The following is a 23,479-nucleotide window of genomic DNA, read 5'->3' on the forward strand; positions in this document are numbered from 1 at the left end:
TTAAGAAAATAAATGGTTCAGCTTGCAATCAAATGGAAGAGTTGAGATGTTGGGAAAAAAGCAGGAAAGACAAGATGGCTGCCTGGGCCGCTTCCCTCACAGGCCTCCTCAGGAAGAAGCTGAATGAAAACTCTCTGAGATTCCCCTCAGAGGAAGACAAAATGGAGGATAAAGGAATCCAGCAAGGAACACACAAGGATAAAAAATTAAAAAAATAAATGGTCCAGTTGCCAATCAAATAGAAAGGTTGAGATGGGAGGCAATATGGCCGCCAGGAGCGCTACTGATATAGATCACCTCAGGAAAAGGCTGAATGAAAACTCCTCAAGGGAATTCCCCTCAGAGGGAGCCAAAATGGGGAAGAAAAGAAGGATCAAGAAGCAAACAAGGAGGAAAAGACAAAAGAAAACATATCCAATTGTCTGTGTTCCTCCCATGCCACTCCTGAAGCCGAAAAGGCTTCAGTGCATTATGCCAGGTCCACACATGAAGGTTCAATTTGACAGATTTATTGCTAAAAGTCTATGCATAGGAATCTTCTCAAATAGGAAGAGCCGAGGTGGCGCAGTGGTTAGAGTGCAGCACTGCAGCCACTTCAGCTGACTGCTAAGCTGCAGTTCGGCAGTTCAAATCTCACCGGCTCAAAGGTTGACTCAGCCTTCCATCCTTCCGAGGTGAGTGAAATGAGGACCCAGACTGTGGGGCGATATGCTGACTCTGTAAACCACTTAGAGAGGGCTGAAAGCCCTATGAAGCGGTATATGAGTCTAACTGCTATTGCTATTGCTAGTGGTCAACACCCAGTTGAGTTAGATAAGGATCAACAGTCAAGGGAGGGGAGAGTTGGACTTAGTTCGTTTATAGCTATTCTAGGCTGACTCCTCATTTCACCCAGTCCCCTTTTCATCCTTAATTTGCAGAGAATCCGTGAGAAAGAGACAAAGAAGGTATTGAAGGGAGTAGCTAAGACAAAGAGAAAGGCAGAGCAATTTACAACTTTGACATCTGTTATACGTTTCCATATCTTTCAATCCTGGCAAACTATCTTGTCTTCCAACATATCTAGACCAGCTTCTGGCTTCTAGAAGAATCGTAGGGCCTTTGCTTGCAGGTTTTTTGAGACACGTAATGGATCTTGATAAACATGGAATGTTGGAGTCCATGAGCCATTCAGGTGAAAAGTTCCATATGAGGAAAATAAATTCTGGGAGGAGTAGAATTTGACCCCATCCCACAAAAACTACAAAAGCTTTCGGGAAGAAATGGTGGACTGAAGATTGGTACGAGAAAAGTGAAGTTGATAATTTTGGCAGAATGAAGAGCTGGTGAATAGGTCGGCTCTTCAATATTTCCTCCCTGGATTAAGAGAGGATTTGAGATAGCCCACATGCACTCCGGATTTGCAGTCCAGCTCCTCATGAAGAGAACATAAGGCCACCATCTATATTTTTCCTTGTTCTCTTTTCTGCACTTTCTAATTTTCCTTTCTCTTCTTACCTTTTATTTTTCATGAATTTCTATTGCTATTTTAACTTTAAATAAAATTGCTCTATAAAAAGATGCAAGGGCTAGCTACTCATGTTCTTACAATTAATCTCCTCCTTTTATCATGGAGATGGTTTTGCAAGCACCTTTAGAAAATCCTTCTACCACAGTTCATTGGCGTCGCTTTCATTTTTCTTAGGAGTGTCAACAGAACAACTTCCTTGAGAAACATATACATTAATTCAAATACAATTCAGACCAGAGATTTTTTATTGGGGTTGATTGACAAAATTTTGGGGACAAAATATGGTACATTAATCTTATATTTGGTTACAGCAGTAAAATTCCTATATACTTAACATTGGAAAGGTTTTACTATGCTGGCAATGGACGGGTGATTAGTGAAAGGGATGGGACTGGAAGAGATGACAAAATTAATAGTTCTCGTTAGAGCAAAGACCTTGGCAAAATTTACTACTAAATGGAAGTCACTGGTGAGCTAAGAAGTAAAAAAAATATGACATATGGATTTGATGATCAGTTTCAACCGCAATAACACACAAGAACACAATAGATACAAACTCAAGGTAAACTGTACCAAACTCAATTGCAGAAAATAGGACTTCAGCAACAGAGTGGTCAATATCTGGAATGCACTACCTGACTCCGTTGTTACATCCTCAAACCCCCATGACTTTAATCTTAGACTGTCTATTGTTGACCTCACCCCATTCCTAAGAGGTCAGTAGGGCATCAGAGGGCCTAACGTCCCTGTACTACTGTCCTCATTTATCTGTACCCATTTCCTGTGATCTTATTCATGTTTATTCTTATTCCTGTTATCTTGTACATGAGTGACAAGCTAAATAAATAAATAAATAAATATCTTTCTCTTTATTCTTTCTAGCCATCCCTCTTTCTGGCCATTTCTGTTTGTTAGGTTTTATCTTTATGTTCTATAAAACGGTAGTAAAGTTATGTTTTAAAAAACCTTCCTCCCAAATGTTGAGGGCTATGCTTTCTTCATGCAGTTGAAGATCTTCCTCAGGGCCCCCTTCACCTCTCTGTTATGGAGGGTGTAGATCAAAGGGTTCAGCATGGGGGTGACGATGCAAAACATGGTGGAGATCAGAGCATCAACCTCCAGAGAGTATCCAGCACTGGGCTGGTTGTAATTCATACTTCCATTACCAACAAACAGAGTTACCACACTTATGTGTGATGCACAAGTGGAGAAGGCTTTGCGCCTGCCGGTGTTGGAGCGAATTCGCAGAATGGAGGTCAGAATACAGACATAGGACAGGATGATGAAGAGGAAGGGGCTGAGACCTACAAAGATGCTGGTGATGTGATTGGCCAATTCGTTGGCCCAGGTATCACTGCAGGTGATTTTCAGTAATGGGGGAACATCACAAAAGATATGAGGAATATTGTTGTTTCCACAAAAGTCCAACCTAGAGGCCAAGACAACATGGATGGTCGAGTGTAGGAAGCCCCAAAGCCAAATGGCCACAGACAGCTGGATACAAACCTTTCTCCTCATCAGGTGGGCATAGTGCAAAGGTTGGCAGATGGCGGCATAGCGGTCATAGGCCATGACGGCCAGCAGGGCCAACTCACACCCCGCAAAGCCAATCAGGAAGAAGGCTTGTGCCAGGCACTGGTTGTAGGAGATGGTGTATTGCTGGCGTAGGAAGTTCACCAGGATCTTTGGTACCACCACAGAAGAAAGGCAGATATCCAAGCAGGAGAGCTGGCTGAGGAAGAAGTACATGGGGGTGTGGAGACCAGAATCCAGGAGGATTAAGATTAGGATCATGAAGTTGCTCATCAGGGTGGCTAAATAGGCAGCAAGCAGCACCAGGAAAAGGTGGGCTTTGTAGCTCATCAGGTTGGAGAAACCCAAGAAGAGGAATTCTGTCACTCGTGTTTGGTTTGGTGCATTCATGAAGACAAAAATTGTGCAGCTGAGAAGAGAGAGAAAAGAATATGAAGACACAAAGTGAATCAATGGTCCGTGGAAAATGCATGGAAGAAGTAAGAGTAGAGGGTCTTTGGTGCCCTCTGAGCCTGAGGAATCTTTCACTTCAGTGAAACATCTTCAAGGAAAAGCAAAGTCCAGTTGGAGAAAAAAGACCACCTTTGGGACATCTCTGAGCTTGGTTGTTTTCTTGCAGGATGTGCCATGACCCAAGCTAGGTAACATCATCAGTGCTAATCATATCACATCACTATCAATGATGGTGTTACCTCATTTGGGTCATAAAACATCTGCAAGGAAACAACCAAGTTCAGCGAGCACCAAGGACCCCTCATGTCAACCCTGAGCTCCTTCAGAAGTAAAATTACAAAGTCATTATTTGAGGTCTCCATGGGACAGTGGATGATGAAATTTTAGGGATCTCCTCCATTCAGGGAAGACCTGATTCCTCAAGATATTTGGATTAGAATTAGATGCAAGAAAATTTGGGTGTCCAGACCCAGAGGAGCAGAGCTTAATTCTCCCCCTTCAGTTCGGAAGAATTCGGTATGCAAACTATAACAAACATCTCTTCCAAGTTTGGTATCAGAACCATATTCTAGACAAAATGACTTATTGGGGAAAGAAGATCCTGTTAATGGGATAGCTTTGATTTTCCAATGGGATCTACTCATTTCCTGGTAAATTATCCACCTTCAAAGGGCACCAACAACCAAAGAAAAATGCTTTTGAGAAAGCTGTGAAGATCCGCCAAGTTAAAGGTCTGACTATCTTTTCCCTATGCTGCACCATTCCTTGTTCCTTAAACCATGTTGCTGAAGCTGAGGACAGCATGAACAAAGAGCATCTGAAAAAGGCACATTGAATGGCTGTCATACTTCAGTGGTCTTTGTCCTTCCATATTTTCTATCTCATGTCAATTCTCTAATTCATTCAGGGTTCAACCCAGCCCAAATGATGACTCTGTCCCTGACACAGAACTAATGGCCATCTTAAAGCCATTAAAGTCTTGGTAGGATGTTCACCCACCTCCTCTAAAGGGAAGCCTTTTTCAATTTGGAACCCCTTCAACGTATGATATGTGTTGAGATTATCAAACAAAGTGGTCTTGCTAGAAACAGATTGAATACTGTAACACATTTCTACTGTCCTGCTGGAACCCAGAAAGTGACTGATACGTTGAAATTTGACCCAAAGATTGTGGGATCAGGAAGACAACGTGGTGCCTTTGGTTTCTAGAGGTGCTTCAGGAGAGCTTTCCAAGTAGATGGAGATGTTAAAGTAAAGAGACACCTAAAGCAACATCTTCTTCTTTATGTTCCTCATCAAAATTATGTTGATGTACATCATGTCTAAGGTGGGGATTCTACCTTGCTACCATGACTAATATCAACATATGATCCATATGTTGTCTTGTATTCCATGAAGATGTTGGTTTAATTATCTTGAATCTAGATCCCCTCAAGTTCCCTTGCCTCTCCTATAACAAAAGGAGAGCTCCTAGCTCTTACCCAGGGAGCTGTTTTGTTCACTCATTGTCCACATTTGGAGCAGCAATTCAATCTAAGAAGGATGGGAGTGGCTGGATTGGTAGCAATTCCAAACTGTGGTCAAACGTGAATCTTAAGCAGAAGGACTTGGCCACCTCTACAATCCCATAGATGAATATTCCTGCTTCCTCCCTCTTAAGGGTCAAAATCTCCTTACAATGCCACCCCACCATAAATTTGAAGGAGAATCCTTCATGGATTCACAAAGCAGCTCACCTTTGCTGGTTATCCCACCTGCAGAAGACCACATGGAGCTGAAACAGGCTCATCCTCTCCCCAGTTTCTCTCAGAGTTGGGCTCCAATGCAATGGAGTGAGAGCCAACACTCTGCCCAGAGAGCAGGAAGGAAGGCGTTTGGAAGTTCATCCTTGGAACAGAGCTAGTCTGGTACTTCCTTGCATTATCCATGGCATGTGATGCTCTTGGGGGAAATTATGTCTTGGCATATGGACCTCCAAATATCCCTGCCTGGGATCCTGCAGAGAGTAGAGCTGGGAGGGAAGACAGCAGACGCCCCTCTGGGGCAGAGCTGACTTCTCTGGGACTTGTTAGAGCAGTGTTTCTCAACCTTGGCAACTTGAAGATGACTGGACTTCAACTCCCAGAATTCCCCAGCCAGCGAATGCTGGCTGGGGAATTCTGGGAGTTGAAGTCCAGTCATCTTCAAGTTGCCAAGGTTGAGAAACACTGTGTTAGAGGATGCAGCTCAGTTTTCTTGTGTCAGATTCAAGAGATGGGGAGAAATGGAGATGAAAAAAAGCAGAAGAAACATTTCCAGATCTGAATTGAAATCAATTGTCTCATTTGCTTTTAGCTGGTGCTCTAGAAATGACTTCAGAAGATATATTTTTTTAGGCAAGGCATTTTAAAGTCTTCCTCCCTCTCAAGTATGATAATTATTTGTTCAGTCAGTCTTTGAAGTTACAGCGGTTGTCAGGTCTGCAGCCATTTTTTGGGGGGGGATCTTTGGCCTGCCACACTTTCTATTATTCTACTATGCATTTTCCATTGTGGGAAAATGTGAGGGGGGATTATACGGAGTTTGGTAATCAGAAGCCATAACAACATTCTTTCTAGAAAGCCAAAGTCATCCTTTGTCTCTGCACCTGACCGGATCTGGATGGGTGGAACTGCCAGCATGGCAGGGGGAGATTGGACCATGGGGTGGAGTTGTGTGTGTTGGGGGGGGGAGAGCTTGAACTTTCAACTGGGTGGGGAAATCCGGGAAGCCTTCAGATTCGGGGTTTCCCAGATGTGCCAATATGGCTCTCTTCATCAATTGGAACTTTGAGCAATACTTTGCCTCGGACTCTGATTTGCTTTTGGATGCTATTTGGAACCCTGACACTCACCCGAATCTGACAGTGGTGCTGATTGATTGATTGATTGATTGATTGATTGATTGATTGATTATATTTGAGAACTGCCCAGCTCCCTTGCAGACAGACTGTCAACCATCCCACAAGGTTAGACACAAAAAGAAACTCTTAAGACATTTTGTTTCTACCAAGACTCTAGCTCAGTGTTTCTCAACCTTGGAGACTTGAAGTCCTGTGGACTTCAACTCCCAGAATCCCCCAGCTGGCTCCGTCCTTCCAAGGTCCCAGATTATTGAGGACAAGATGCTGACTCTGTAAACTACTTGGAGAGGGCTGCAAAGCACTGTGAAGCAGTATATAAATCTAAGTGCTATTGCTAAGTGGGAATAGAAGGAAGGAAGGAAGGAAGGAAGGAAGGAAGGAAGGAAGGAAGGAAGGAAGGAAGGAAGGAAGGAAGGAAGTCGTGATGGCACAGTGGTTAGAGTTTAATAGAGTTTAATAACATTTATATGCCGCCCAATCCCGTAGGACTCCGTAGGTTAGAATGCAGCATTGCAGGCTGACTCTGCCAACTGCCAGCAGTTCGATCCTGAATGGCTCAAGGTTGACTCAGTCTTCCATCCTTCCAAGGTCAGTAAAATGAGGACCCAGATTATTGAGGACAAGATGCTGACTCTGTAAACTACTTGGAGAGGGCTGCAAAACACTGTGAAGCGGTATATGAATCTAAGCGCTATTGCTATTATGATGAGATTTAATGATGCCTAGGTGGACCTGTGTGATAACCAGACTTCATGTCTGCTTATTCCGAGAGCCGAGGTGGCGCAGTGGTTAGGGTGCAGCACTGCAGGCCACTTCAGCTGACTGTTATCTGCAGTTCAGCGGTTCTAATCTCACCGGCTCAAGGTTGACTCAGCCTTCCATCCTTCCGAGGTGGGTGAAATGAGGACTCGGATTGTGGGGGTGATATGCTGACTCTGTAAACCGCTTAGAGAGGGCTGAAAGCCCTATGAAGTGGTATATAAGTCTAACTGCTATTGCTATTGCTATTATTCATGTACCCAAGAATAAGACGAGTTTTGTGAAATGCATTTCCTGGGAAGATTCCTCTTCTACCCAGCATGGAGACCTTGTGCAGCCCCTGGGAAGTCTTCAGGCTGAGCAAAGATTGTGAAGGGAACACAGGAAGTCATCACACAGGGATTTCAATATTACAGGCATACTTGTACACTATTTATGTCTTATTATTTATTTGAAACATTTACATAACCCTCCCCCCCCCCATCTTCCAACCAACTCTGGACAGCTGCCAATCAAAAGTTTGAAAAATACACTAAACTGCATTAAAACTATAAAACTAAACACATTAAAAATTTAAAGGCAACAAGACTTGGTGTCCAGTCAAACATCTGATGCTCAATTATCCAATTTTGTCTCAGCTCTTCTGGGAAAATGTCTTCAAAGCATTACGGAAGGTTGAACATCTAAGGGACCTGGAGCTTGGAGAGAAATCCAGGTCTTCCAAGCTCTACAAAATGAAATTCGTTTTAGAGAAAACTAAAGTTTCTACTTAAAGCAAGAAAAACCAGATGTACAGATACAGATTAGGGCAGTGTTTCTCAACCTTGGTGACTTTAAGTCCTGTGGACTTCAACTCCCAGAATTCCCCAGCCAGCTATGCTGGCTGGGGGATTCTGGGAGTTGAAGTCTACAGGACTTAAAGTCGCCAAGGTTGAGAAACACTGGATTAGGGGAAAACTGTAGTAACTGCGAGAGTGATCTTGGACTCCTGGTGGACAATCCCTTAAATATGAGCCAGCCGTGTAGAATATATACACATTCTCAAACATATGAACAGGTTAAAAACATATGAAGAATGCTTGCCGGAATTTGGTATGTCTGGTTTAATGAAAAGAAGGTGATATGATAGTAGTCTTCCAATATTTGAGGGGTTGCTACAAAGAATGGGGGCGGGGACCAACCTATTCTCCAAGGCATTTGAAGATGGGCAAGAAGCAATGGATGGATACTAATCAAGGAGAGAAGAAACTTAGAATTGAGGAGGAATTTCCTGACAGTGAGAACAATTAATCAGTGGAACAGAAGTTGCCTCCAGAAGTTATGAATGCTCCAACATTGGATGTTTTTAAAGAAGAGATTCGGACAACCATTTGTCTGGGATGGGAGGGGATTTCCTGACTGAGAAGAGGGTTGGATTGGAAGACCCCAAAGGCCCCTTCCAACTCTGCTATTGTGTTCTGTTCACACCTAAGGTTTAGGGTTCTGTTATTCTTGGCTTCTACCATGTCCATATTTTATTTCCCACATTGGCCCTTTGACTATCCAAATGTCTTATTCTTCGTCTGAATGCTATTTTAGAGCCCGTCTTTACTCTGGGGCAGGAGAATGTAGGCTAGGTAGGAGGTGTTGCATTTAATTGCAGGTTGCTTGACAAACTGCATTGGCTGCATAGGACACAAAATGCTGGAGGCACTGAATTTTCATTAAATTGCAAAGTCCAATTTCTCATGTTCTTACAACAACTGCCAAAGTTTTTACTTATGGAAATGCATCGCAGGTGCCTTTTGAGAAAGCCCTTCTACCCCACAATTCATGCACAATATTTATAATTATTGAAGACAAAAACACATGGGGTTCAGCAATACCCCCCTCAAACGAATGCTATGCAATCTTCCAGGAGCTGAGAACCTTCCTCAGGGCCCCCTTCACCTCCTTGTTGCGGAGGCTGTAGATCAAGGGGTTCAGCATGGGGGTGACGATGCAAAATGATGTGGAGATCAAGGTGTCCACCTTTAGAGAGTAGCCAGCACTGGGCTGGTTGTAGTTCACAAAGGCGTTTCCAAGAGAGACCAAAACAACAGCAAGGTGTGATGCACAAGTGGAGAAGGCTTTGTGCCTGCCCGTGTTAGAACGAATCTTCAAAATAGAGACCAAAATTAAAAAATAGGACAGGATGATGAAGAGGAAGGGACCGAGGCCTACAAAGAGGCTGGTGATGTGATTGGCCAATTCGTTGGCCCAGGTATCAGTGCAGGTGATTTTCAGTAATGGGGGAACATCACAAAAGATGTGAGGAACATTGTTGTTTCCACAAAACTCTAACCTGGAGGCCAGAGCAATGTGGATGGCTGAGTCCAGGAAGCCCCAGAGCCAGATGGCCACAGATAGCTGGACACACAACTTGCCCCTCATCAGGTGGGCATAGTACAAAGGTTGGCAGATGGCGGCATAGCGGTCATAGGCCATGACGGCCAGCAGAGTTGGCTCACATCCCGCAAAGCCAATCAGGAAGAAGGCTTGTGCCAGGCACTGGTTGTAGGAGATGGTGTGCTGCTGGCGTAGGAAGTTCACCAAGATCTTTGGTACCACCACAGAAGAAAGGCAGATGTCCAAGCAGGAGAGCTGGCTGAGGAAGAAGTACATGGGGGTGTGGAGACGGGAATCCAGGAGAACCAGGGTTATGAACATGAGGTTGCCCATCAGCGTGGCCAAATAAGCAGCCAGGAACACCAAGAAAAGTTGGACCTGGTGCCCCTGAAGTCTGGAGAATGCCAGGAAGATAAATTCTGTCCTCTGTGTTTGGTTGTGGGAATCCACGAGAGGAGAAGAAGTGTTAGCTGAGAAGATAAAATTGGGCAAAGGAAGACATTAGAATTAACAGCCGAGTAAGATGGGTTAAATCATGACCCTTCAGAATTTCATTTCCCCAAAGGTCTGATTGACTCTCAACGTATTACGGTTTCAGAAGATCTTGAAGACAATGGTTTTGCCATTGGGCCTGGGGTTCCAACTCAATGACCATCAAGTGGCTTTCTGGATTCGGTCGTCATTGGGGTGGTGATTTAAACTGTGAATTTTAACATTGCATTTTTAATATATTCTGTCAGTTGGGAAGCTGTATATATTTGGAAAAAAAAGAAAATAACGAAATAGATTTGAGACGTGGAACCTGATCCTTTCCCTGCATTCCAGAAGATGATTGATACATGGAAAAGAGACCAAGAGATTTTGGGATCAGGAAGACAACGTGGTGCCTTTGGTTTCTAGAAGTGCTTCAGGAGAGCTTTCCAAGTACTGTAGATGGAGATGCCTTTGAAGAGACTATCTCTTGCAAACTATCTCTTTTCATGTTCCTCATCAAATATTAGGTTGATAAATAATATTTGTCTGAACATGGAGATTCCATCTTGTTACGATAACTAATATCAACATGAAGGGTCCTCTGTGCTCCCTGAGCTTGTTTTTTTTTACAATTTTTTTTAATTTTTAAACATAAAAAACAACATAAAAAAAATTCTCATCCAATACATACAGCATGCCGTTTGGTTACAAGTGTTTTTGCATCCATATTCTCAATTACATTTACAACCACAGATTTTCCATCTACTATAACTAATACCTCACTTTCTTTGTACAGTGTATATTCAATTACGATTATTTTTTTTATTTTCAATAATCCTAATTCCCTTACATTCTTGATTGTCTGTTTAATAACAATATACCTTTATATAATAACATATCCCGATATAAAAAAAGTTTACCAACCATTTATATTTGGTTTTGTTTTCAATTATGTATAATCCCACCAATCATCTACCGAGTATGCTTATGTTCATTATTGTCCTTGTACATCATATATTCGAACAAAGATGTTATTCCTTCATTTTTCAACAAGGTATTCTAAATAATCACTTCATATATATACCAATTTTTAATTACTTCCTTATTAAAATTATTTTTCAACAAGAAGATATCTTTATAATATATACTTAGAGTTATACATTATATCACCAATCCTCTATCAAGTATACATAAATTCATTGTTATCCTTATCCTTTTTAAAGCAAAAAATTCTAAAGTATTCAATTCATATATATATCAGCCTTTCATTGTATCATTGTTAATCTACTTCACAGCATAATTATATTATCACTTAACTCCTTCAATTAAAACATAAGTAATCATTTTTCATTTCCAGTTTTTTCTCCCCAGCCACTGATAAAACTAGTCCCATATCTTATAAAATTGCTCATCATCTTGTTCTCTAATTTCAAATGTCAATTTACTAATTTCAGCACACTCCATTATTTTTCGAATAACTTCTTCCTGTTTTGGTATTGTTTCATTTTTCCAGTTTTTTTGCAAATATGATTCTAGCTGCTGTTAAAACGTTTACAATCAAATATTTTAAGTCTTTGTTATAGATTTCTGGTATAATTCCGAATAAAAAATCTCTGGTTTAAAATCTATGTGTTTGTGTATCATTTTCTCCAACCACAGGTGAATTTTAGTCCAGTATCTTTTGGCTTCAATACAAGTCCACCACATGTGGTAATATGAGCCTGGTATCTGATAACATTTCCAGCACTTTTCTGATTTATTCTTGGACATTCTTGTAATTCTCGTGGAGGTAAATGCCCCCTGTAAAACATCTTATACAAATTTTCTCTATACACAGTAGACATTGTCATTTCATAATTTTGAGACCACAATTTCTGCCATTTCTCTAAATCAATCCCATACCTAAAGTTTTTCCCCCAAGCTATCATGGTTTATTTAACTTGTTCCTCTTGTAATTTAACCTCTAATAAATATCCATATATTTTTTTAATTACTTTTTCATCAGTACCTGTTAAAATTTTATCAAACTCAGTCATTTTGTTCTAAAAATCTTTTGATTTTCTATCTTCATTATATCTAGATTGTATCTGTACATATGAGTACCAATTCATTTCTATCCCTTCTTGTTTCAACTCTTGGATAGATTTGAGTTCACCCTCTGCATTCAATATTTCAACATATCTAACTGTTTGTTCCTTTTTTATATATTATTGGATGTGAAAATGCTTCAATCATTGATATCCAGACTGGAATTTTTAAGTAGTGTAATCTTTTAATCTTTTCCCAATTTAATAACAAGGCCTCCCTTATATAATGTCTTCTAAAATAACCATGTGCTTTAGTTCCCTTACACCATAAAAAAGCATGCCATCCTAACAGTAAATCATGACCTTCTACATTCAATAATCTAGAGTTGTTTTAGTGTTATCCACTCCTTAATCCACATCAAGTTTGTTGCTTGGTAATGTAACTCCCAATCAGGTAAAACCAATCCTCCTCTAGTTCTAGCATCTTGTAACAGTTTGAGTTTTATTCTTGCTTTTTTCCCTTGCCAAATAAACTTCAAGCCTATTTTATTTAGATCTTGAAAAAAGTCCTTACTCAATCTGATTAGGATTGTCTGGAACAAGTATAAAATTCTAGGTAAGATATTCATTTTGATTGTAGAGATTCTTCCTATCATTGATAGTTGTAGGTTTTCCCATTTCATCAAGTCAGTCCCAATTTGTTGTTTTAGTCTAGTATAATTGTCCTCCTTAAGAGTACTGCATCTAGGTGATAAATATATCCCCAAATATTTAACCTTGCTTGTGATTTGAATCTGCAAAGCTTCTGACAACTCTTCCTTTTGTGTTGCTGATATGTTCTTTGTCAAAATCTTTGTTTTGTCTTTGTTTATTTTCAAACCTGCTACTTTTCCGGTGAGTTTGTTTGTTTTCTTGGAGATGTTTCATTACCCAAACTGGTGTTGATGTTATTCACTCAGTTGTGTCTGACTTTTGGGCATTCTATGAGCCAGGTCTCTCCACATCTTCTGGTCTTTCATGGCTTGCTTGAACCCAAACTAGCTAATATCATTTGCGTCATAAAACATCTGCAAGAAACAACGAAGCTCAAGATCATTGAGAACCTTTCATTTCAACCCTGAGCAAACAAATATTTCCCTTTACCTGCAATAACAATATCCAACCATTAGTTGACTTAGATTGCATGCAGATTATGTGGGTTGACTATCTTGAATCTGTAACCTTCTCAGTAGTTTCCTTGTCTGCCCATATCAAAAGAAGCTGGAATGTCTACCTGTAAGTTTCTGGCTCCTAACTTTCAACCAAGAAGCTGTTTTGTCAAATTGAAGTCCATGTTTGCAGCAGCAGATAAAGCTAAGAAAGAAGGCAGATGCTGGATTGGTGTTGATTACAAATTGTGGTCTATTGTGAGTCTCAAGCAGAAGAACTTGGTTAAGTGTGGATAACCAATTAAGTGAAATGCTTGTTATATTAAAATGAAATTTGATGATATAGGCTACATATAAAACTAGAAATAACAACTGGAAAATGAAATGACAAAGTTGATAAATTGTTGGTGGAAGGGCGAAAAACGATTATGTTTATTTGTTAAGAAAAATTAAAATATAAGATGGCAACTTGGAAAGAAAATGTGGGGGCGAAATTAGAAATGATATGATGTAAAATTAATTATGTATAAAATGAAATGTAAAGAGTCAAACAGATGTCAACAATCTGTTTGTAAAGAGGCTTTGAAGTAGCAACAAAAATAAATAAATAAAAATTATGCAAAAAAATGCAGAAGGACTTGGCCACCTCTGAGATTCCCTAAAAGGAGATCCCCGGGTTGAATATTCCATTCCTGATATCTCCCCTCTAAAGCTCCAAATCTCCTTGCAAAGCCACCCCATCATGAACAGAAGGAGAATCCTTGATGGACCATAAAGCAGCTCACCTTTGCTGTTTATCCCACCTGCAAAGACCAGCTGTGGATGAAGCAGAATCATCTTCTCCCCAAGTTCTCCCAGAGTTGGGCTTGGATGCAATGAACTGGCAGCCAACGATCTGCCAAGGGAGCAGGGAGGGAGGCGTTTGGACGTTCATCCTTAGAACAAAACAGCCTGGCAGCTTTCCTGCCTGGGACCCTGCAGGGAGTAGAGCTGGGAGGGCAGACAGCAGAGATCCTTGGGGGCAAAGTTGACTTCTCTGGGACTTCTTAGCAGGCCCAGGAGAGTTTTCTTGTGCAGGATTAAGGGGATTCCGAGAAACAGGGAGGAAATGTGGAAGAATCATTTCCAGATTTGAACCTGAAATCAGTTTTCTAATTTGCTTTTAGCTGGTGATCTAGAACTTCGCAATTTGGGAGTCCTCCTGGACCCACAGCTGACTTTAGAACACCATCAGTCGGCTGTGACCAGGGGGGTATTTGCCCAGGTTCGTCTGGTGCACCGATTGCGACCCTATCTGGACAGGGAGGCCCTCCAAATGGTCTCTCACGCCCTTGTGACCTCAAGACTGGACTACTGTAATGCGCTCTACATGGGGCTGCCCTTGAAGAGTATTCAGAGACTTCAACTTTTCCAGAATGCAGCCGCGCGAGAGATCATGGGTGCACCTCGGTACACCCACGTTACACCTATCCTCCGCGAGCTGCACTGGCTGCCTATTGGTCTCCGGACACGCTTCAAGGTGCTAGTTGTTACTTTTAAAGCTCTACATGGTATCGGACCTGGGTACTTGAGAGACCGCCTCCTGCCAATTACCTCCCTACGACCAATTAGATCCCACAGAGTGGGCCTCTTCCGAATTCCATCCGCCAGCCAGTGCCAACTGGCAAATCCGCGGAGGAAGGCCTTCTCTGTGGCTGCTACGGCCCTCTGGAACGATCTCCCCGTGGAGATCCGGACCCTCACCACCCTCCAGGCTTTCCGCAAAGCCACAAAGACCTGGTTTTTCCGGCAGGCCTGGGGCTGACGAATTTCCAGCCCCATTTGAAATGTTATGATTGTTGTTGTTTTAGTTTGTTTGTCTTGTCCTATTTTGTACCCCTTTCCCCTTTTTGGTTGTGAGCCGCCCCGAGTCCCTCAGGAGTGGGGCGGCATACAAATTAAATAAACATAAAAATAAACTGATTCCAAAAGCATTTAAAAAACAAAAAGCAAGGCTTTTTAAAATCCCCCACCCTCTCCTAGGAGATTGTAGTCCTCAGAATGATGGGATTCAAAAAATTTTACTACCGGTTCTGTGGGCATGGCTTGGTGGCCATGGCAAGGGAAGGATACTGCAAAATCCCTGTTTCCTCCGGATCAGCTGAGACTCGGGAGGCAGAGATAGGGGCGGGGCCAGCCAGAGGTGGTATTTGCCAGTTCTCCAAAATACTCAAAATTTTCACTACCGGTTCTCCAGAACTGGTCAGAACCTGCTGAATGGCACTTCTGTCCTCGTATTACATTTATTCAGTAACCGCCTGAAGTTACCACAGTGCTGAATGAACGGATTTATTGCTTGTAAGTTCCAGCCCTCGCATGGTCTTTATCAAAAGATAAAACGATATATTGTAGGAGAAGAGGAGGCAGAACTAAGGGTGGGGTTAAGCGTGTCATCAGCTTAGAGTCATTATGTTCCCACAAAGGTTCCCAGTCCAACTGCCTTGAATGCCATTGACCATTAACTGGTACCAATTTGGTCATCTAGATTAATGCCAGGTGCAATGGATCAAGATCACGTGTTTCATTGCATTTCAAACATTTAATGTTCATTTGCACAGCACTGGAAAAATGAGGAAGCACCTACAGAAGAAGCAATAATCCAAAAAATATCAGAGTGCAGGGATAGACAAACTGACATTGGAGATTAAAAAAAAAAAAAGACTGCCTATTTTAGAAGATGGGACTTGTTTTACAAGTCCCTTCTGGGAATAGGGCGGCATAGAAATATAATAAATTCAATTCAATTCAATTCAAATGGTTAGGCAACAGAGGTAGAAACTAGGACCTGGAAAATAATATTTTATAAGCAAATTAACCCAGACAACAGGCTGTTCACAAAGCACTTACGTATGTAAAGAGAAAGTGTATAAATAAATAATTTTTAAAAGCAACATTTAATGTTCAAGCCTCTACCTATTTACCTATATTATGCTAAATATTTTTACTATCATTTGTTCTCTTACATACAGATTATAGATATACATTCACATAATTATTCTTTTTCTTTGCCATTCTTATATTGTTATTATCCCATTTGGAAGGTTATAAGGTATAGTTTAGAATGCTTTGTTTACCATCCTTCGCACCTGCTAAGACACCACCTTGTTTTCTCTTTCCTTTCTCCCTCCCTTCCTTCTCTACTTCCTTCCTTCCTAGTCTCCATCCCCTTCTTCTTTCTATTTTTCTCTTTTATCCTTCCTAAAGTCAGAGACATGAAGTTTAGCATCTTCTCTGCCCCAGTGGTGGTTTGCTAACCAGTTTACTACTGGTTTGTCCGTGGTCGTGCGCTCATGCGCAGAAGCATCCCACCGCCACCACTACCAGTTTGGCTGAACCGGGTCAAACGGGGAGCAATCCTCCTCTGCTCTTCCCCCTTAAAAATCAATGCCATGCTGTCTTCCAGCAGCTGAGAAGCTTCCTCAGGGCCCCCTTCACCTCCTTGTTGCGAAGGCTGTAGATTAAGGGGTTCAGCATGGGGGTGACGATGCAAAATGATGTGGAGATTAGAGTGTCAGTTTCTATGGAGTAGCCAGCATTGGGCTGGTTGTAGTTCAAGTATCCATTTCCAACGCAGAGGGTTACCACAACAATGTGTGATGCACAAGTGGAGAAGGCTTTGTGCCTGCCGGTGCTAGAACGAATCTTCAGAATAGAGACCAAAATTAAAAAATAGGACAGGATGATGAAGAGGAAGGGACCGAGGCCTACAAAGATGCTGGTGATGTGATTGGCCAATTCGTTGGCCCAGGTATCACTGCAGGTGATTTTCAGTAATGGGGGAACATCACAAAAGATGTGAGGAACATTGTTGTTTCTACAAAACTCCAACCTGGAGGCCAGAGCAACGTGGATGGCTGAGTCCAGGAAACCCCAGAGCCAGATGGCCACAGACAGCTGGACACACAACTTGCCCCTCATCAGGTGGGCATAGTGTAAAGGTTGGCAGATGGCGGCATAGCGGTCATAGGCCATGATGGCCAGCAGTGCCGGTTCACATCCCGCAAAGCCAATCAGGAAGAAGGCTTGTGCCAGGCACTGGTTGTAGGAGATGGTGTGCTGCTGGCGTAGGAAGTTCACCAAGATCTTTGGTACCACCACAGAAGAAAGGCAGATATCCAAGCAGGAGAGCTGGCTGAGGAAGAAGTACATGGGGGTGTGGAGACGGGAATCCAGGAGAATTAAGATTATGATCATGAAGTTGCCTAGCAGGGTGACCAAATAGGCAGCCAGGAACACCAAGAAAAGGTGGACCTGGTGGCTCAGAAGGCTGGAGAATGGCAGGAAGATCAATTCTGTCCTCTGTGTTTGGTTGAATGAATCCATGAAGATCCTCATCTAACAAAATGAAATTCAGTGGTGAGAAAAGTAAGGTTTATATATTTAGACAAAAAAAAACCCAAATGCACAGGTATGGTATAGGTGGTACCTGGACCAATAGTAGTAACTGTGAGAGAGATATTAGTGGACAGTCACTTAAACTTGAGCCAGCTGTGTGCTGCAGCTGCCGAAAAAGTCAACACAGTTCTAGGTTGCATTTATAGACGGGCGGAATCAAAATCACATAAATAGCAATAGCAGTTAGACTTATATACCGCTTCATAGGGCTTCCAGCCCTCTCTAAGCGCTTTACAGAGTCAGCATATCGCCCCCACAGTCTGGGTCCTCATTTCACCCACCTCGGAAGGATGGAAGGCTGAGTCAACCCTGAGCCGGTGAGATTTCAACCGCTGAACTGCAGATAACAGTCAGCTGAAGTGGCCTGCAGTACTGCACCCTAACCACTGCGTGTTAGCACTGCTTTATAACGCCTTAGTAAAGCCACACTTGAAATACTGCATCCAATTTTGGTCACTATATTATAGAAAGGATGTTGAGACTCTGGAAAGAGTGCAGAAAGGAGCAACAAAGAGGATTAGAGGACTAGAGGCTAAAACATATGAAGAATGGTCACAGGAATTGGGTACGTCTAATCTAGTGAAAAGAAGGACTCTGGGGTAACAGGATATTAGAGAGGCTGCCCCCCAAAAGGGGAGCTCAATCTATTTTCCAAAGCACCAGAAGGCAGGAGAAGGAACAATGGATGGAAACTGACCAAAGAGAGAAGCAACCTGGGATTAAGGAGAAATTTCCTAACAGTGAGGACCCGTCAACCAGTGGAACAGCTTGCCACCAGAAGTTGTAGGTGCTACAACACTGCAGGTTTTTAAGAAGGGACAGGACAGCCATTTTCTGGAATGGTATGAGGTCTCCTGCTTGAGCAGAGGGTTGGACTAGAAGACCTCCAAGGTCCCTCTTTCAATTTATTCTGTTATTCTATCTTTGCCCTTCAGTAAGGACCTCCAATTCTCTCACTAATTCAGGGTTCAACCCCGCCCAAATTACACCTTTGAATATTCTCTGAATCTCCTCCTCCAAAATGCTTGTATTACTCTTAGCTTAAATGCAGAAGAAGGCTACCTTCTCTTGTTCTTGTCAGACCTCAAGGTCTTGGTAGAACACTAATCTATCTCCTCTAAATGAAGGTCTATTTGAGTTCTGAACCATGTCAAGATATGATCTTTGCAGAGATTATCAAAGAAAGTGATCTTGCTAGGAACAGATTTAGCAATATAACACTTTCCTCTTTTCTTCCTGGAAATGATTAATATGTGGGAAATGGACCAGGAGACTTCAAAACCAGAAAGGCAATGTCATGGTGCTTTGTTTTGTAGAAGTTGTTCAGGAGACCATGCTTTCCAAGTAGAGGGACATCTTGGGGTGAATCTTTGAAGATACTGCTTCCAAACTAAAAAGATACTGCTTCCAAACTCAACCCTTCCTCTTAATATACATTACCTCTGAACGTTGAGGTTCCACCTTGCTACAATGAATATCAATATGCAATCATTCGTTGACTTAGATTGCATGCAGATTATGTGGGTTGACTATCTTGAATCTGGAGCCTCCTCAGTAGTTTCCTTGTCTGCCCATAACAAAAGAAGCTGGAATGTCTACCTGTAAGTTTCTGGCTCCTAACTTTCAACCAAGAAGCTGTTTTGTCAAATCAAAGTCCATATTTGGAGCAGCAGATAAAGCTTAGAAAGAAGGCAGATGCTGGATTGGTGTTGATTACAAATTGTGTTCTATTGTGAGTCTCAAGCAGAAGAACTTGGCCACCTCTGAGACTCCCTAAAAGGAGATTCCAGGGTTGAATCTTCCATTCCTGATCCCTCCTTCATAAAGCCTCAAATCTCCTTACAAAGCCACTCCATCCCAAATGGAAGGAGAATCCTTGATGGACCACAAAGCAACTCACCTTTGCTGGTTATCCCACCTGCAGAAGACTGGCTGCAGTTGAAGCAGAATCATCTTCTCCCCAAGTTCTCCCAGAGTTGGACTCCATTGCAATGAATGGAGAGTCAACACTCTACAAGAGAGCAGGAAAGGAGGTGTTTGAAGTTCATCCTTACAACAGAACAAGCCTCCTAGTTGTTTACATTATCCATGGCAAGTGGTGCTCATGGGGGAAATTGTCCCTTGGCATGAGGGCCTGGCAGCTTTCCTGCCTGGGATCCTGCAGGGAGTAGAGCTGGGGGGCAGACAGCAGAGATCCTTGGGGGCAAAGTTGACTTCTCTGGGACTTCTTAGCAGGCCCAGGAGAGTTTTCTTGTGAAGGATTCAGGGGATGGCGAGAAACAGGGAGGAAATGTAGAAGAATCATTTCCAGATTTGAACCTGAAATCAGTTTTCTCATTTGCTTTCAGCTGGTGATCTAGAAATAAATCCAAGAGCTGTGGTGGCACAGTGGTTAGAATGCAGCATGGCAGGCTGACTCTGTCCACAGCCAGGAGTTCAATCCTGACTGGCTCAAGGTTGACTCAAGGTTAACTCAGCCTTCCGTCCTTTCGAGTTGGGTCAAATGAGGACCCAGATGGTTGGGGGCAAGAGGCTGACTCTGTAAACTGTTTAGAGAGGGCTGTGAAAGCTCTGTGAAGTGGTATATAAGTCTAAGGGCTATTGCTATTGCCCTCCCTCCCTCCTGGTGCCACAGTGGTTAGAATGCAGTATTGCAGGCTAATTCTGCCAACTGTCAACAGTTTGATTCTCACTGGCTCAAAGTTGACACAGCCTTCCCTTCCACCCTTCCAAGTTGGATCAAATGAGGACCAGATTGTTGGGGGGCAAGAGGCTGACTCTGTAAACTGCTTAGAGAGGGCTGTGAAATCTCTGTGAAGTGGTATATAAGTCTAAGGGCTATTGCTGCTTACTGTCTCCCTCCCTCTTCTGGGAGGTGGTCTTCAAGTTACAATGATTATTTTAGTGACCCTTTGAAACTATTATGGTGTTGGGATTTACAACCTGTTCCTGAAGTCCCAGCCATTGTAGCTCTCGCACAGTCACAGGAACATAATTCAGGTGTTTGGCCAAGTGGGTGCAATGGCTAAACTAGATAACCAATGTTTGGGGGGGAAACAGGCCAAGCTTGCAATTCTTAATTTATTATATTCAGAGAAGAATAAATCCCATAAACAAAAATGTATGAATTTTGCAATTTAAATGACAAAATTATAAACAAAACATTGGAAGGGGAAAGGAATTAGGAAAATCCCCTCAAAGTGTTCCAGATAAATTTGCTAAATAACCTAGCAATATGAACGAAAATACATATGGCAAATAAATATTCCCTTCAAGGTTCTAGCTATCATGCACCGGAGAAAAATAGGCTGTACAACATTTCCCAGCTTCCTTCCATGACAATATTCTGTTAAACCACCCAGCACTCCAGGCTCACCTAATAAAATGACATTTAATCCATCCATCCATCCATCCATCCATCCATCCCTTTCTATATCTTTCTCAAAGCTCCCAACAACATATTGTAAGAAAGCAACCTCTTTCTGGAGAAAGCCTTTAAGAAAGGCAGTCATCCTGCCTCATGTCCACCCAGAAACCATGTGCCACTTTTCTCCAGAGCTTCACCAGACAGAGCAAGAACCGCTCTCTTTGAGTGTCAGAACATATTTCAAAGTTGCATTTCTAAGAAACATCCTAATTCTCCTGTGTTGTTTCAGGAGCTACTTATGTTCCATATTTCTGCTAACTTTTAACTGGATAAGCATGTTGCAGAGGACACTTCATTTCTCCTTGGTGAAGACCTTGAGGAAGGTGAAAGTTACAGATTATGGGAATCAACCAAACATTTAGTGTCTGTCAGCCAGCCCAACTTGGACCATCAGGAAAGAAAGATTCTTGAATCCATTATTAAAGAAAGTACACTTTAGTAAAGCCAAGTGGTTGCAGTATAGCAAAGCCAGATCTGAACTTTCATGCCAAAAGCATTGGGTTAACTTTTCTCCTTTCCCTCCTTCCCCCTTGATTATCTTTTACTGTCTGGTAACATTCAAATCAATTATTGTGGTAGTTGCTCCTGGTTGTGGGGCTAGAGGATGTTGTAGGACCTTGGAGTGGCCGGCAGCTCTCGTGAGACAGTACAAAGAGTAGTTTTGATGCCCCTTATCCAAGCCACCCCTTTGCCACCCCGTAGCTCCCAACCACCCCCAAAATTGGATAGGGCAGACTGGCATTTGACGAAGCAGAGCTAATGTGGCAGAGCAACAGCCCTGGCCAAGTCTTTCATTTGTCTTCTCTGCCCTGACCAAACTCAGGAAAAACAAGAGCTGACCTCTTGATGTGACAGGAAGGTCTTCAAAGTTATCTTTCCAACATCTGAGAAGAATCCTATATTCTCCTTTCCATGATCTTCCTCAGGGCCCCCTTCACCTCCTTGTTGCGTAGGCTGTAGATCAGGGGATTCAGCATGGGGGTGACAATGCAATACATGGTAGAAATCAGGGTATCAGTCTCCAGGGAGTAGCCAGCACTGGGCTGGTTGTAGTTTATCAATCCATTCCCAAAATAAAGGATGACCACCAGCAAGTGGGAAGAGCAGGTGGAAAATGCTTTTTGTCTACCTGAATTGGAACTGATACGCAGGATGGATGCAAGGATGTAGAAATAGGAGATGACCACCAAAAAGAAAGGGGTCATTCCTGCAAATATAGTGGCTATGTGTAGGGTCATCTGGCTCAGGTGTATGTCACCACAGGCAATCTTCAGCAGTGGTGGGAGGTCACAGAAGATGTGGTGAATCTGATTATGTCCACAGAAATGTAACTTGGAAGCCAAGGCTGTGTGAACTGCTGAATCCAGGAAGCCCCAGATCCAGATGATCACAGCTGCTTGCATGCAAACATGTGAACTCATGAGGTGTGAGTAGCGCAAAGGCTGACAGATGGCAGCGTAGCGGTCATAAGCCATGATGGCCAGCAACCAGCATTCTGAGCCAGAGAAGGCCATCAGGAAGAACATCTGAGCAAAGCAATGGTTGTAGGATATGGTGTGCCTTTGGAGAAGGAGGTTTGCTAGGATCTTGGGGACTGTGACTGTTGAGTAGCAGACATCCAAGCAGGATAAATGGCTGAGGAAAAAATACATGGGACTATGAAGGTGGGAGTCCACCAGGATGAGAGTGATGATCATGAAGTTACCCAGAATGGTGATCAAATAGATGGTAAGGAACAGCAGGATGAGATAGACCTGGCCATCTGTGATGTTGGAGAAACCCAGAAAAGCAAATTCATTAACAAGAGTATGGTTGCTGAAATCCATGAGAAGTCAGGAATCCTGGGTAGTGAAGATCCTGAAGGAGAGCAAAAAGATAACTGAATGAACAGGTTTTTTAACCTCCAATTTTATAAAGCAAATATTTTGACTTGTCTCCTCAGGTTTTGTAGTGGATTAAACAGTCTACAAAATAGAAATCGTGCAGTTAATCGAAGCTGACAGAGATACTAAGATATTCTTTTTTGCTCCTATCAATTGAAATCTTTCAAGGAATCTATTGTTGTTCTGGCTCAGAGTGGACACTTGTTTTAGGTTCCAACTTTGGAACTTTTCAATTTTGGACTGACTTATCCTTCTGAATAATTAAAAAAAAAGTCACGACAACAAAAAGTTGAAGTCCTGTCATCAAATAGGAAGGAAGGAAACACAACAACATTAATGTCAGTGTTTAGGAAAGCATCTCACAATCCTTCAGGAAAGATCAAACCATACCCACCTTTGCTACTAGATTATCCATTGTCAACTCTACAAGGACCATCAAACAGAATAACAAAATTGGAAGGGGCCTTGGGGTCCAACCCCCTCCTCAAGCAGGAGACTCTAGACCATTATGGACAAAAGGCTGTCCAATCTCTTCTTAAGAACCTCCAGTATCAGAGCACCTACGACTTCTGGAGGCAAGTCA

The 23,479-nt window shown here is 42.4% G+C and overlaps 4 protein-coding genes across 4 annotated transcripts; all 4 read right to left on the reverse strand.

The window, feature by feature from the left end:
• Positions 1-2,497: 2,497 nt before the first annotated feature.
• On the reverse strand, positions 2,498-3,433 carry LOC116511185 (olfactory receptor 5V1-like). Its single transcript, XM_032221053.1, has one exon. It carries the CDS (start codon positions 3,431-3,433, stop codon positions 2,498-2,500), a length of 936 nt encoding a protein of 311 aa, XP_032076944.1.
• Positions 3,434-9,017: 5,584 nt separating this feature from the next.
• Positions 9,018-13,989, reverse strand: LOC116511186 (olfactory receptor 5V1-like). The gene is made up of 2 exons (XM_032221054.1): positions 13,938-13,989; positions 9,018-9,973 (listed from the first exon to the last, which is right to left on the reverse strand). The coding sequence occupies exons 1-2, from the start codon at positions 13,987-13,989 to the stop codon at positions 9,018-9,020; spliced, it is 1,008 nt and encodes a 335-aa protein (XP_032076945.1).
• Positions 13,990-16,572: 2,583 nt separating this feature from the next.
• On the reverse strand, positions 16,573-17,514 carry LOC116511187 (olfactory receptor 2F1-like). The gene has a single exon (XM_032221055.1). The coding sequence runs from the start codon at positions 17,512-17,514 to the stop codon at positions 16,573-16,575; it is 942 nt and encodes a 313-aa protein (XP_032076946.1).
• Positions 17,515-21,909: 4,395 nt separating this feature from the next.
• On the reverse strand, positions 21,910-22,839 carry LOC116511188 (olfactory receptor 5V1-like). Its single transcript, XM_032221056.1, has one exon. The coding sequence runs from the start codon at positions 22,837-22,839 to the stop codon at positions 21,910-21,912; it is 930 nt and encodes a 309-aa protein (XP_032076947.1).
• Between the last annotated feature and the right edge of the window lie 640 nt (positions 22,840-23,479).

This window comes from Thamnophis elegans, chromosome 7 (assembly GCF_009769535.1).
Source record: "Thamnophis elegans isolate rThaEle1 chromosome 7, rThaEle1.pri, whole genome shotgun sequence".
Classification (NCBI taxonomy): Eukaryota; Metazoa; Chordata; class Lepidosauria; order Squamata; family Colubridae; genus Thamnophis; species Thamnophis elegans.

Excerpts from the sequence above, each read along its gene's own strand:
- LOC116511185 (XM_032221053.1), bottom strand. The coding sequence starts at position 3,433 with ATGAATGCACCAAACCAAACACGAGTGACAGAATTCCTCTTCTTGGGT.
- LOC116511186 (XM_032221054.1), bottom strand. The coding sequence starts at position 13,989 with ATGATTCTGCTTCATCCACAGCTGGTCTTTGCAGGTGGGATAAACAGC. Across the intron at positions 9,974-13,937 it reads AGGTGGGATAAACAGCAAAG|CTAACACTTCTTCTCCTCTC; the intron begins GTGAGCTGCTTT and ends TTATCTTCTCAG.
- LOC116511187 (XM_032221055.1), bottom strand. The coding sequence starts at position 17,514 with ATGGATTCATTCAACCAAACACAGAGGACAGAATTGATCTTCCTGCCA.
- LOC116511188 (XM_032221056.1), bottom strand. The coding sequence starts at position 22,839 with ATGGATTTCAGCAACCATACTCTTGTTAATGAATTTGCTTTTCTGGGT.